Raw genomic sequence first — 14,506 nt, 5'->3', positions numbered from 1 at the left:
TGTCTCAGACTGCCTGGTGGGATTCCTCATTTCATTCCAGATAGTGCTAATTGACGGCTGCTGGTATCTTGGGGACATCATGTGTGCCATTTACTTTATTTTGGATTATATTATCACTACTGCCTCAATAGGAACCATGGTGCTCATATCCATTGATCGTTACGTGGCCATCTGTCACCCTCTGCACTACTCCGGCAAAGTCACAGCAGAGAGAGCAAAAATTTGTGCTGTCATTTGTTGGATTTCTTCTGCTCTGTTTCAAAGCTTCCTGCTGAGAAGTAACCTGCAAAAGCCAGGCAGGTACAACTCCTGCTCTGGAGAGTGTGTAGTTGGTGTTGATTATGTTGGAGGGATCCTTGACCTTCTGCTGTCCTTCGTTGGTCCTGTCGCCGTGATCATTATTCTGTATGCGAGAGTCTTTGTGGTGGTTGTGTCTCAGGCTCGAGCCATGCAGTCTCACATCGCAGCGGTCTCTGTGAGCGTCTCAGCTAAAAAGTCTGAAATCAAGGCAGCAGTAACACTTGGGGTTGTGGTAGTTGTGTTTCTGATATGCACCTGCCCATATTTCTGTGTCGCACTCCTGGCTGATGATGCTGGGGTCAGCGCTTCATCCGTGCCTGTCCTCCTGTTTTATTTTAATTCCACCCTGAACCCTCTGATCTACGCCCTGTTTTATCCCTGGTTCAGGAAATCAGTCAAATTGATTCTTACACTGCAGATCCTGAAAACTGGTTCTTCTAATACTAATGTGGTTTGAAGCACAATGAGATAAAGATTTAAATGTGCAAAGATGAAGATACAGAGGAACTCTTCCTGATATTGGAATTTTATATTAAAGGCCCAATAAAATAATGAGTTTAATAAAAGTGTGTGCTTCCACCGTAGGAATACATTGAAGATTTTGTCTTTTACCAACTAAACTAAACATAGATGAACCAATTTCAGAAAAATATGACCTGAACTCTATAAAAATAAAAGTCAATATCCAAATCCCAAAATATCCGAACCCCTCCTTCAATACCCGCCTTCACCAGATCGAGGTGTTACAAAATAAGCTGGAGATATAAAGAATAAACTTATTCACAAACTTGCACAAGTGTGATTAAATGCAGTTTTGAACTGAAACATTGATGAATCTGTTTTCTCATGTAAGCAGCAGGTTTTTAGGGAAAATAACTGAGGTGTGTGTGATGTGATAAATGTTGAAAGAGTGTTAAGGTTCTTTTCAGTACAGATCAGATTCACCAGCTGACAAAAACTCCACACATGGCGTGTTGGTTGAATGTAGTGCTGACTGACTGCACAGTTTTATATGCACAAATATGCCTCCAAGTGTTCATCCGCCGGACAGGTCTGTTAATAAACTGTCAACATAGTTAAAGTGTCCATTATGGCTAGTTTTAGTTAACCACACTGTAAATATCATGGTTACATATTGTTTTGTACTTTATTAACAAAACCATTTGTGAAATGTAAAAAGAAAAAAAACGTTCAAAAGTAGAAAAACATATTGTGTTGTTTAGTAAGAGTTTTATATCCTCATGTGGGTTAGAGGTGCATCAATTTGCACTCTGTAAAAATGGTCTTATAAGACATATATATATATATATATATATATATATANAATAAATCTTTCAAGAGACAACACATTTTTTTTAATGGATCATTGTTATTGGAATTATTACACAATTGTGGATCTTTTTTTTTCTACCTTTTGTGTCAGCACAGATTTCATTGTGTCCAGAGAGCCTTTTAATTCTGTATAAACTATTTCAGGATCCTAAAACACGCAGGGATTGCTACATATAGCACTGAGTTATGACTGGCTAAACAGGAAGCTATACTACACATGAAGGTGCATTTATCTGAACATTATTAAAGGTAAAATATAAAGCCAATAAAAATAATCAACCATACAAGAATCAAGAAACTGGACTGGAATGATATTTTTCCACCTGTGCTTCTAGAGCTCTGTGCTTCCAAGGGCACCCAACATCAGAAGACTGTCACTGATTGCTTACTGGAGTTACTGGTTGCAACCATCACAAATTTGCCATTCGTTAATGTGGCAAATTTGTTAATAAGAACTCAGAGGAGGGACTCAACCCATTTTGAAGTTTTTAAAAGCAATAATGGCAACACCGAAACCCACACCGTGGTCCAATGCTTTTTTTATGTGCTTGGTGGCGTACGGCAAATTTAAGAGAGAGCTAGATGAAAAGACTCACAACAAAAAAGTGTTTAAAGAAGTGTCGGAGTCGATGACCTCTCACGGCTGAATCACCAGCAGAGCCCAGATACTGCAGCGGTCATCCCTCCATAGCCAGACCATCACTGTACGGAGAATGCTGAGGGCAGAGAATGTGAGGGACTGTGAGGACCAGCTAGCTGGGGTTTTTACCAGCATCTTTTATCAGTTCACACAGCAGCTGATTAAAAGAACCCTACTATTACTTCAGGGGCCATCATCCCCAAACGGTTCCCACAAAATTTGGATGTGAAATTGTATGTGCTGTATAATACAATCCAGCTTCATATATAAAGATATTTCAAACGTCACACAGAATCAAAGTGCCATGTATTTTAAAAAGACCAAAATGAGTCAAAAGTCTGCATTTACACAGGAAATCTTTATAAGTATGGCCATTAAGAAACATAAGCCAGGGATAAGAGCAGCCATACAGATAAAACACAAAAAAAACTAAATAAAGTATCTCAAATGCAGTCAAAGAGCAGAGTAACAAGGTAACACGCTTAACTTCTAAGAAGTGATTTGAAAACAGAGAATAGGCCTGTCTAATTTGCATAAATTCATTGCACAGTAGAATCTGAGTAACACACTGTTTAAGTCCCGCCTCTGGTACATTGCACCGGAGAGAGAGAGAGATGATTTGTCTAATAGTTTCATAAGACAGACTTCAGTAGCTTCTGTTCTGCTGTCTAACGATGAAAGACTCTGAAGAAGCTGAGCTTTGCTTTCCACAGCACCTCAATGCATCGTGCAGCAAGACCATGCATCCTCCCTCAGTATCGTTGTTGATTTACATTGCTCTGTCATTCATCTCTTTCCTCACTGTGACACTCAACCTGCTGGTCATCATCTCCATCTCCCACTTTAAGTAATGACAGACTTTGCCTTTCGAAAACAGTTTCAAACAATAGATTGTGGATGTGTCACTCTGACCTTATTTGTTTTGAAATTACAAACGTAGCTGTTTTAGATTACAAGTGGGTTGTTTTCTCATTTCTGCAGGAGGCTCCACAGCCCCACCAACATCCTGCTGCTCTCTCTGGCTGTCTCAGACTGCCTGGTGGGATTCCTCATTTCATTCCAGATAGTGCTGATAGACGGCTGCTGGTATCTTGGGGACATCATGTGTGCCATTTACTTTATTTTGGATTATATTATCACTACTGCCTCAATAGGAACCATGGTGCTCATTTCAGTTGATCGTTACGTGGCCATCTGTTACCCCCTGCACTACTCCAGCAAAGTCACTACAGAACGAGCGAAGATGTGCGTTTCACTGTGTTGGATGATTGCTTTTCTTTGTCACAGCCTTCTCCTGAAAGACAGCCTGCAAAAACCAGGCAGGTATAATTCCTGCTTTGGAGAGTGTGTAGTTGTCCTAGATTATGTTGGAGGAATAGTGGATCTTTTGTTGTCTTTCATCGGTCCAGTTTCTGCCATCCTCATTCTGTATGTCAGAGTCTTTGTAGTGGTTGTGTCTCAGGCTCGAGCCATGCAGTCTCACGTTGCAGTGGTCTCACTCCAGGGCTCAGTGAAAGTCACAGTTAAGAAGTCTGAAATGAAGGCAGCAGTAACACTTGGGGTTGTCGTCGTTGTGTTTCTGATGTGCACCTGCCCATATTTCTGTGTTATTCTTATGGCAGAAGATGCAGCGGTCAGTGCTTCATCTGTGACTTTTCTTCTGTTTTATTTTAATTCCACCCTGAACCCTCTGATCTACGCCCTGTTTTATCCCTGGTTTAGGAAATCAGTCAAACTGATTCTTACACTGCAGATATTGAAGTCTGACTCATCTGACGCTTTTGTGATGTAAAGAAATTAGCCTCTGATCTAAAGACGTATTTTATTGGAGGAAAACAGAACAATTAAAACATCTGAGGTATTGCTGTTGTCATGTTGGATGCTGGCCCAACCTAAGCTTCTCTGTGGTCACTCTTTACTGGGAGAGGCAACATTTTGCACTTTGGACCAACGTTAGGTAGAAGATATTCATATTGACTCATCGTGTGAACATTGTTTAAACTGAGGAGCTGAATGACTAAATCTCAGCTAATTTTAGTCCAACCTGGTTTTATTCGATGTGTATTTGAACAGTTAATGAACACAAAGTTATTACAGTATCTCTAGTTCAAGCCTATATACAGATTTGATTTTTAATAGAAAAATGCCCATACATATAAATTATTTGTGTGAAAAAATATCCTATTAGAAATGAGTACACCATTAAGTGCACATAATTATTTCAGGGTGAGCACCGTGCACATTTAATGAGAGCAGCAGAATGACTTGCAGAACGAAAGACAAGAGACGTGAAGCGAAGACCAGAAGAAAGGCAACACAAACACGGCTCTGCTCTGCTCTCTCAAACCTCCAGTCGGCTGCATGTACTGAGCCACGTTGGTTCTGCTGGAGGTTTCTTCCTGTGAAAGGGGAGTTTTTCCTCTCCACTGTCGCTGCATGCATGCTTGGTGTGAAGAATCGCTGTAAAGTCAACGACAGAATGCAAGCGATTGTGGCTACAGTGTCGTCCAGGAGGAGAGAAAGCTACAAGTCAATGAATAAATGCTCTGCTGGGTTTCCTTAGATGGGAATGTCTTAAACTAATATGAATAAGCTGAACATATTCTTTAATAACTACAATAAACTAGAATGTAAAATGACTTCTGCTGTAAAGTGCCTCAAGATGATATTTGTTGTGATTTGGGGCTGTATAAATAAACTGAAGTGAATTGAACGATGAACTGAGTAAGCTGTATATTTACTGAGGAAGGAGTATGGAAATGACAGGGGCTAATCAGAGGTGAGTGAATGCAGCTGAGAGATAAGATGATAGACAAGAGCTGGCAGGCAGAGGGAAGGTGAAAGCAAAGAGAATGAAAAGGGGGAAAGAAACCTGAACCTAATACAAACAAACAAAAACAGAAATAAACTTTCATCTAAAGAAACAAACCCAAAGCACAAACAGTGAGAATAACAGTGAGAAGGGATGACACAAAATGGTAAGATATGAGGAAATAAGCAATGAAGAAAGGAGCAAAACAGAAACATAACTGAAACAAAAAGTCCAAACATCTACGGTCATAATTCATCTCACCTGATAATTCCCCAACTTTGTTTCTATACAACAAAATTGCTTTGGGTTGGGCTGCTTTAGTTCAGAGCCGCTAGTTTTGTGTTAAGACGAGTCACTTACAGATCAGCGATATGATAAATGAAACTGCATTACCAGTGCTAGAGTATGATCCGTTAATTGTTTCCTTCTGCAGCAAAACTTGAAAAGTCTCATCATGCAAGCAGGCCTTCAGTTAAAATGTTTGCAGACCTTAGAATTAGCTACCTGGATAACTGAAAGAGAAACAAAAGAGCTATGAGCTGAAACAATAAGAAAAGAACTTAAAACTTTTTGAAAAAAGTAAATTAAGCTAGACTGCAGTAAAAAGTCTTTGTCAGTTGTGTCTAATATTTAAAAAGAATACAAAGCGGATCAAAATATTGTGAACATCCTGTTGACCAAGGACACCTCAAAATGTCAGGAAGGAAAACTCAAAACAATACGCTCTGAAATAGAAAATTAACAACTAAAGAAATTAAACAAATATGTTCATTGTGACGATCATGTTTGTGGCTAACTATCAATAACAACAATACAGAAAAAAGTTAAGCTACTGCCAGACTGTTTTCAATCTTGCAGTGTATCCTGCCATATTTAAAAAAATAAGTTTTTTAATATGCTGCCATATTAAAAAAATATGTTTTGCATGATGAGGATGATACATTACAGGATGTGAGTAGCAAAGAGGTTCGGAATCATTGGAAAATTTTAAACTGAAGATTAAAAGGGATGAGAAAAGTTACACTGCAAAGCAAAAGCACCGCAATCATAGTTAAAACAATATGCCAGTTTTAATTCAGCCTCATGTATCCGACCTGATCAGTATTTTCTCTGTTATATCAGACACTGTGTCACTTGGTAATCTGATGGTGTTTACATTTTAAGCAATCGAGTTATGAATGTAGAAAATGTAACAATAACTATAAAAACTGGGTGTCATGGTAAGAGCTTCTTTTAGTGTTGTAGTTTAGCTGCTATCCAACAGAGGGCACCACTGGTCATTCTTAAGGAGACATTTGATACAAGAATAAAGATGGCGGGACCATACCAGAACGGGAAAAAGAAATGGTCCAAGCAGCATCCAGTGTGGGATGCAAGATGCACTAGATGTGGTTCTGTTTTCAAAATTGAAACACTCAACAAGCTCCTTAAGTTTTACCTTCATAGTGCTGATTCAGCCGAGCTCCATGACGGAGCAGTTTAAATTTCTCAACCAAAAATGACTGATGTGCTGTGAAGGCGAGAATGTGATGACAGAAAAGCAGAGGGCACAAAATTATAACATGATGGAAAAAGACATGATGCCAATAAGCAATTTTGAGGTTTGTCACGAGTTAATGCACTTCATAGAGCGACATCTGAGCATTCCTTCGAGAGCGACCACAGACAGCACTCCTGAAGATTTTATTTTTCTATTATGCAACCTAAGAAGTTCCTGGTTTGTTATATTTTTTAAATAGATCTAAGTATAGTTTAGTCAGTATTTGACAGTTGACAAAAGACTGCTAAAATTAATGATATCTTTATAAATTTGACATATATCAAGAAAAGTGCTATAAAGATTCAGTCCTGTCACCAAAACCTTAACTGTCTCTTCATATGTCAGCACTGTTACGAACATTACATTGAAATACATTGAAGATTAAGGTCATATGTGTCAAAATGAGTAGTTATACTTTAACAAAGTAATATACATTATTGAAGTTTACAGTAAGTTTGCATCTGAGGAGCCAGACTTGAGAATTTTAAGTGTAACAATAATTTTGATAGATTTTCTAAACCAGGGGTAGAATAATGCATAGATCAGAGGGTTTAGACAGGAATTAACATAGTATAGTATTAGGAGATAAGCACCTGATAAACTACTGAATATACTCTCTGGGCTCAGAACTGAGACACAAAAATACGGACAAAGGCACAGCAGAAACACAACTATAACAACCCCAAGAGTCCTGGCGGCTTTTATTTCAGATTTCTTCGGTTTTCCTGAACGCTGATGTGAGACGGCTGCAACGTGAGAGCGCATGGCCCGAATCTGAGACACGGCCACCACAAAGACTGTAACATACAGAATAATGATGACAATAACAGGAAGAAGAAAAGTTAATAGGAGATCAACAATAAATCCTGTGAGGCCTATCTCAAATGTACACTCTCCAACACAGGAATTAAATCTGCCTGGTTGTTGCAGATCCTCCTTTAAAATCACAGTGGAATAAACAAGAGAACAAGTCCAACACACAGAAACAGACACTTGGGTTCGTTTTAGAGTGACCTTAGTGGGATAATGTAAAGGATCACAGATGGCTACGTAGCGGTCAATTGAAATGAGGACCATAGTTTGCACTGAGGTAGATGCAACAATAAAACCTAAAGCAGTAATCAAAGCACACATGATATTGCCAAGATACCAGCAGCCATTCAAGAAAATTTGAAAGAATAACAGGAAACCCATGATGAAATCTGAGAAAGCCAGAGAGAGAAGGAGAACGTTTGTGGAGGTGTGAAGCTGCCTGGAAAGATTAAAAACACAAACACATAAAGACTTCTCTCATTTCATCAAAATCTGTCACATATTTAATTCCATTCACAATCACGGCCCTCTGCTGTGATTTTTCAAGAAATGTTTAGGTTTACATTCAAACAAATGTTTACCTGAAGTGCATGATGGCAATGATGATCAGCAAGTTCAGAATCATTGTGAGAAAAGAAAAAAGACAAACAATAATAGAAAAGAACATCATATCAGAGGGAGAATAGTTTGGTTTACTGCAGGAGGTGTTGAGGAGCTCTGGGAAGCAGAGTTCAGCTCCTTCCATCTCTGATGACTTTTCAGACCAAACTCCAGTTTATATAACCTGTTGAACTCTGTGGCACACCTTTAAGGTACTGGTCTCCGGTCAAATGCTACCCCTACTGTACTGTCTCCATGGTGACCTCATGACAACAACATATCGGCACAGAAAAACTGTCTGCATTTATGAAGATACTCACTTGTGGAAACAGAAAAAAAAAAAAAAACTGGTAAGTTGAGCGATGAAGAATTTGACCCGTATTTAATCACAGTTACTGTAAACTGTTAAAAACTATAAAGCAAGAAATTGAGACACACACTCATCCACTGACAAACAACGATCCAGTACTGGATGACCCAGGAGATCTTTGTCGACATGCAGAGCAGTGACAGGTATAGTAACTCTGAAAGCTGAACCCTGTTAAAAGTCCGTCTTTTTGAGATGTAAGAAAATGTGACTATAATAAATATTTTCAAAACGTTTTACTTGATTTAAATTTGACTTGAGTGAAACACCAATCAAGAAGCTCCAACAATCTGACTGCATGGGTGTGAACATTCAGCATTCAGGCTGATTGGGTTCACAACAAACTTCAGCCACGGGGATTCTGAATTGTCTGTAATGATGTTCAGCTGTTCTAGTTCAGTTTTCTTATCAGCTTTTTTTTTATTTAGCTTTATATCATGTTATAATTCCCTCATAAAACAAAAAAAAAAAGTTTTGATCCATTCATGTGTGTTTGAGTAAACCTGTGGCAGCCATTCAGGCTTGTCTAAACGCTTGCTCTTACAAAGCGCCACCTTTTTACCCAACGCTGTACCTTAGAGCTTCAGGCCCTCGCTGAGCTCCGCCCCACAGAGGACTCCTCCCGCTCACCTTCTCTGCTCAGTTCCACCAGACCAGTGGCAGCAGAAATGATCATACGCCTGGTGCAACTGGATGTCTGCTGAACTCATCATACAAGCTACTCAGTCCAACACCCCATAGAACGGTTGCGAGCGACACCACAGAAAAGTAAACGCTGAACTTTGAGACTGGTCAGTTCTGTGCTCTGCAATGACCTTTTGAACAGGTTAGCACACGTCCACTGGCTAAACAAAACATGTTTGTTGCATTGTTTTAAAAATTATTCCTAGATAATGAGATTTTAGTCTGCTCAGTTCTGCCTACTTTGAATACAATTATAAAATAAAATTGATTAAACATGATAAAGATAAATAGCTCAATAAAAAACAGAGGAAAAGAAGAAGTAAAGTAGCACCTGTGCAAGAAAATGTTACAAAGTGGAAAACCTAGAAGCACAGTGTGTGTTTCCTTGCACTGTAGACCTTATATCTTTCCCACCAACAGCCATCACTATCTACTAAAACTCTTTGAAGAATTCAAATTAATATGAGTTGCAACCTCATTTAACTTCTCTTTGGGATCAAAGAAGTATTTTTGACTTAATTTGATTTGAGTTGAGTGCAGTGAGTGTGTCTCCAGTGACTGTAGTATAAAGTCTGGATGGTCCATTCACTGGTTCATCAGTATTCCTAGCAACCATCGCAGTATGAACACTTCCAAGATAATCAGAGAAAAGGTTCATGAAAAGTATAAGTCAGGGGATGGATACAAAAAAAAATCTCAAAGGCCTTGAACATTCTGTGGAGTTCAGTAAATAAATGTGGAGACTGGAGACACAACAAGAGTTAAAAAGACTTTAATAATTACTCACTTAACATTTATATGTGAACTAAAAACAACCAATTAAAAACTATTCAGGCAGCGTTCTAAGTTACAGAATCTTACTGTACGACTCGAGCAAAAATCTTTTCAAACCATCCACTGTGATTCTCAACAACAGCAGGCCACATATTTTTAAAACAGCATGGAGTGAGATTTTTTTTCTAATCAAAGTTTTGTCTTTCCCATTCAGTATGTCCTCTGTTTGAACAGACGTGATGGCGACGTACAAGCATACACATACATAGTGTTTTTAGGATATTTCATTTAACTAAACAGAAAAAATACACCAAGGGATATTTGATCAAATTTGTAAAAACAAACCTTTTAAACTAGATTAATATAAATATATATATATATATATATATATATATATATATATATATATATATATATATATATATATATATATATATATATATATATATATTTATAAAGATTCTATTATTCGATAAATGTGATAATATTTCATCCATATTGGATCTGCTGAAAGCTCAGAAATGTCTCTTGGTTTTTTAGAGTTTAAAAAAGGGGTAACCCTGTAAATTTTACACAGAAGTACGGTAAGAGACACGGTGTACCTTTAAAAACATTATTGTAATTTTAGTTTCTAACCTTCACCAAAGGGGTTTGGCTGTTTGAATGTGCATCGCTGCATGCATAATATATGGGCAGCTTCAGAAGATTTTGCTAACTAAGATAAACAGTCGAGGCTAATTCATTAAACTCACGTAGAAACTGTGCAGTTTAAACTTTACCCTGATCTTATCTTTTCAGCTGTCACTACCTCTCTATATCACATTGATGTCACACGAGTCAGGCAGCAGGATCCCAAGTGTTACAATGAGTTTGATTGATTTTCTGAACCAGGGGTAAAAAAAGGCATAGATAATAGGGTTTAAGCAGGAGTTAAAGTAAATCAAATATATGACAAAAGTTGCCGATGACGCGTTGAGCAACTGGTCCTGCCCTGTGATGGCAACACAAAAGTACGGGCACATGCACAGAAGAAATACGACAACGACTACACCGAGCGTCCTGGCTGCCTTCAACTCAGATTTCATTCTGGTGAGGGGGCCGTGCAGCGCAGGGGCCGCGACCTGAGAGCGCATCGCCCGAGCCTGAGCTGCCGCCACCGTGAATATTCTCACATACAGAACCACAATAACAGTGATGGGGAGAATCAGGTTAAAGGTCATATCAACAAATCCCACAACGTAGTTGATGACAATGATACATTCGCCGTAACAGGAGTTATACCTGCCCGGCTGCTGCAGGTCGTCCTTCAGGATCACACACTGAAAGATCACTGAGCCAGACCAACACACACACACACAGAGCTTCACTAGTTTTTGTGTCATTCTAGTGGAGTACTGCAAAGGGTAACAAATGGCCACATAACGGTCAACAGATATCAGTACCATGGTTGTTATTGAGGCTGCAGTGATCGTATAAGCTAGATACTGATACAAAACACAGATTATGTCACCGAGGAACCAGCAGCCGTTTATGAGAATAATCTGAAAGAACATGAGGAGACCGACGAGGAAATCTGACACAGCCAGAGAGAGGAGGAGGACATTGGTGGGAGTGTGCAGCTGCCTGTGGAGGAAGACCAGAGGAACGTGATGCTAACTGAGACATCAGCTACCAAACTGAAAACGCACAACACGACAAAACCTGGAAAGTGTCCCACCTGAAGTGAGAAATGGCGACAATGACCAGCAGGTTCAGAATTACAGTGAGGACGGAGATAAAAGACAGCGCAGTGTAAACCAGCATGACCTCAAAGTAGGGACGCTTTGGCCTCCTGCAGGAGGAGTTGAACATTCGTGGAAAACAGAGTTCAGTTTCCTCCATCGCTGTCGACGAGAGCAGCAGCTCCAGCTTTTTATCCTCCTCCTCCTCATGCTGCTCCCCATGGAAATGATGCTTTGAGAGTTTTACAATTATTCTAATGAATTATTGATTGGGAGGGTGAAGCATGTTCATCTTCCCATGTTTTCTAATGAACTGTTTTTTTCTATTTTTCTTACATAAAATTCATTTTCCTTTTTATCCCTTCATTGGCTTTATGACGTAAAGCACTTCGAAATGCCTTGCTGCTGAAATGTGCTATACAAATAAATTTGGACTGATTGATTTGATTGATTGGCTACAGGGAAAATTCCAGTGAATATAAAAATATAAAGTACATGATAAGAGAGAGGGAAAACAAAGAGACAACATCTCATTTAACGTGTCTCTCCGATGCAGCAGCCAGCCAGTAGTTGCACTTCCAATAACCACAGAATTACCCAAATTGAAATTATGAAAATAAATTTGCTTAATTTAAAAGTGAAATGGTGTTAAATGACTAAATGTTTCTGCTCTAGGATGAGGTGGTTTTTCGGGCATATTAAAATAGATGTATTTCACAACTGCAATGGAAACACTTTTTTTTTTTGCATCACACGAGTCATGTGATCACCAGCCAGATGTTACTACAGGCAGAAAAGCCCAAATGAGTAGTTGGGTTGTTTTGTTTGTGTCAATGTGCAGCTGGCTCCACCAGAGCTCTGACAGTATGAGATGGCTCATCAAAGATTCTGCAGCGAAGAACCAAGGGGCCAGCATAAGTCCCTGAGGGCCACCGTACTACAGACTAGCGTGTCAGACACGGCCCATAATGTGGGCGACACGTGACGTAGTCCAGCGTCCACAGGGATTGCACCAGTTGCACTACAAATGTCATCTTTACTTTCTTAACTTTAAAAAGAAAAACACCATTTCAATTGCAGTTGATTCCATTTATCAAACGTAAGCATGTGGGTGATTCTATATATGCAGATACATTTGGCATTTCAAGAAGTTAATTAAAAAACAGGTTCATTTCCTATCATTTTTATTCATCTATGTTATTGAAAACATGTTAACATTAGCTACATACTAATTTTAGGGGGGATGGGAGGTTACCAGAGAAACTTTCTGGTTAACTCCAATATGTTAACTCTGTTATGGATAATGTCCTGATTATTATAATATATTCTGACGAGCTAAATTTTCTTTATTAGCCTTTATTACACTTGTCTAATACTAAACTACTATAAACTGAGACATTTAACTTGCAAATAATTATTAAAGCTCACAAAAAGCCAAGATTTCTTTATGAAAACATGATACTACCAACAATGCATATAATATATAAAACAATCATTTTCTCTTTTTTTGTGAAAACAATCAACAGCAGTAACAGGCAAATAAACAGTTTTCCTGTAACAGTAAGTTACAGGTTGTTTCTCCACCATTAGCACATTTAGCAGTGAGTGAATGAGGATGATTGACAGCGCTAAGACCCTCCTACTGGTTCTGATTGGTTGTTTTTGGTGGGAATGGTGCATTACTTTAGTTAGCAATAGCAGCTCAGGGAGGAGGTGGAGATTATCTGTCTCATATCAAACTATCACAACATGATGACAACTTTATCAAATATGGAGAAAACATATATTTTATTAAAGTTACATACTGCAACTTGAATAAAATGCAACTAGCATTTTTTGAGAAGTCTGGATTGTTTCATGTATATTTTGCACGTTGCCTGTGACTGTTACTAAACTAATGAACTAATAAAAAAAAATTAAGCAACCTACGGGCATACTGAATTTTACTGTTGCATGTAAAATTCATGAGCAGTAAATATTGTGCTAGTATCAGTGTCGGCAGAGGCGCAAAAAGTGAGTATGCAGCGTATGCAACGCTTAGGGGCGCAGCACCAGAGGGGGCGGCAAAACCCCGTCTGGAGGGGGCGACGCGCCGATTATGACATTGGGCTCCTTCACCTCTCGCACATAACGAGGTACATGTAGCGAGTTTTACACTTCATGTAGCGTCGCTCCTTCACCCTGACGTTCCTTCCCTGGGGGGGGGGCGGCGCCGATTTATGTTTTCGCATCCACCTGAATAATGTGTAGTTGCGCCACTGGATGAATACAGTCATTTTTAAAAACAAAAGAAGCGTGTAGTCCTGGCACAGTGTGCTACCAGACAGAATAGATCAAGGGAGGAACTGCAGATCCAACACAACCTAAAGAACCAGAAATCAGCATCTCTTCATCCCTCAGTCATCTCCTGAGGCTCATATAGTAGAACATTTTATTATTAAGTTTCTTATTGTGCTTTTAATCGACTGTTATGAGTTGATTATTTGCTTATTTAATGTATAATCGTATCAGCCAAAATAATATAAATGGTCAGGAACAGGCCCTAAACACCAGAGCAATAGAGGCTCAGATCTACCACACCAGACAAGACCCAAGGTGTAGGTTGTGCAAGGAGGCCTCTGAGACAGTCCAGCACATAACAGCAGGGTGCAAGATGCTGGCAGGGAAAGCGTACATGGAACGACATAACCAAGTGGCGGGCATAGTGTACAGGAACATCTGTGCAGAATATGGACTGGAAGCCCCGAGGGCAAAATGGGTAACACCCCCAAAGGTGGTGGAGAATGACCGAGCTAAGATCCTGTGGGACTTCCAGATCCAGACAGACAAGATGGTAATGGCGAACCAACCGGACATTGTGGTGGTGGATAAAGGCAGCACGGTTGCTTTGCCTTGTGAACCCAGCCTCTCACCCAACGACTAG

At 39.3% G+C, this 14,506-nt stretch overlaps 4 protein-coding genes across 4 annotated transcripts; 2 read left to right on the top strand and 2 right to left on the bottom strand.

The window, feature by feature from the left end:
• Positions 1–4: 4 nt before the first annotated feature.
• LOC106938155 (trace amine-associated receptor 13c-like) lies at positions 5–757 on the top strand (the record flags this gene model as incomplete). Its single annotated transcript, XM_015020036.1, has 1 exon — positions 5–757. A coding segment is annotated over one exon (753 nt), but the record flags the coding sequence as incomplete, so codon positions are not given.
• Positions 758–2,946: 2,189 nt separating this feature from the next.
• On the top strand, positions 2,947–4,117 carry LOC106938162 (trace amine-associated receptor 8a-like). The gene is made up of 2 exons (XM_015020043.1): positions 2,947–3,119; positions 3,254–4,117. The coding sequence occupies exons 1-2, from the start codon at positions 2,947–2,949 to the stop codon at positions 4,062–4,064; spliced, it is 984 nt and encodes a 327-aa protein (XP_014875529.1). The 3' UTR covers positions 4,065–4,117.
• A 2,951-nt stretch (positions 4,118–7,068) lies between these two features.
• Positions 7,069–8,182, bottom strand: LOC106938154 (trace amine-associated receptor 13c-like). Its single transcript, XM_015020035.1, has 2 exons — positions 8,019–8,182; positions 7,069–7,876 (listed from the first exon to the last, which is right to left on the bottom strand). Exons 1-2 carry the CDS (start codon positions 8,180–8,182, stop codon positions 7,069–7,071), a joined length of 972 nt encoding a protein of 323 aa, XP_014875521.1.
• A 2,408-nt stretch (positions 8,183–10,590) lies between these two features.
• LOC106938166 (trace amine-associated receptor 13c-like) lies at positions 10,591–11,743 on the bottom strand. Its single transcript, XM_015020047.1, has 2 exons — positions 11,580–11,743; positions 10,591–11,485 (listed from the first exon to the last, which is right to left on the bottom strand). Exons 1-2 carry the CDS (start codon positions 11,741–11,743, stop codon positions 10,675–10,677), a joined length of 975 nt encoding a protein of 324 aa, XP_014875533.1. The 3' UTR covers positions 10,591–10,674.
• Positions 11,744–14,506: the final 2,763 nt, after the last annotated feature.

The sequence above is a fragment of the Poecilia latipinna genome, unplaced genomic scaffold (genome assembly GCF_001443285.1).
Source record: "Poecilia latipinna isolate Pla-1442-1.1 unplaced genomic scaffold, P_latipinna-1.0 Scaffold2523, whole genome shotgun sequence".
Lineage (NCBI taxonomy): Eukaryota > Metazoa > Chordata > Actinopteri > Cyprinodontiformes > Poeciliidae > Poecilia > Poecilia latipinna.
The sequence above is the reverse complement of the archived record's forward strand: the minus strand, read 5'-3'. Positions and strand labels throughout refer to the sequence as shown.

Bases quoted from the DNA above. Each gene is read 5' to 3' on its own strand.
- LOC106938162 (XM_015020043.1), top strand. From the start codon at position 2,947: ATGAAAGACTCTGAAGAAGCTGAGCTTTGCTTTCCACAGCACCTCAAT. The intron at 3,120-3,253 runs GTAATGACAGAC...TCATTTCTGCAG, and splicing joins ATCTCCATCTCCCACTTTAA to GAGGCTCCACAGCCCCACCA.
- LOC106938166 (XM_015020047.1), bottom strand. From the start codon at position 11,743: ATGGAGGAAACTGAACTCTGTTTTCCACGAATGTTCAACTCCTCCTGC. The intron at 11,486-11,579 runs GTGGGACACTTT...CTTCCTCCACAG, and splicing joins GTCGCCATTTCTCACTTCAG to GCAGCTGCACACTCCCACCA.
- LOC106938154 (XM_015020035.1), bottom strand. From the start codon at position 8,182: ATGGAAGGAGCTGAACTCTGCTTCCCAGAGCTCCTCAACACCTCCTGC. The intron at 7,877-8,018 runs GTAAACATTTGT...TAATCTTTCCAG, and splicing joins ATTGCCATCATGCACTTCAG to GCAGCTTCACACCTCCACAA.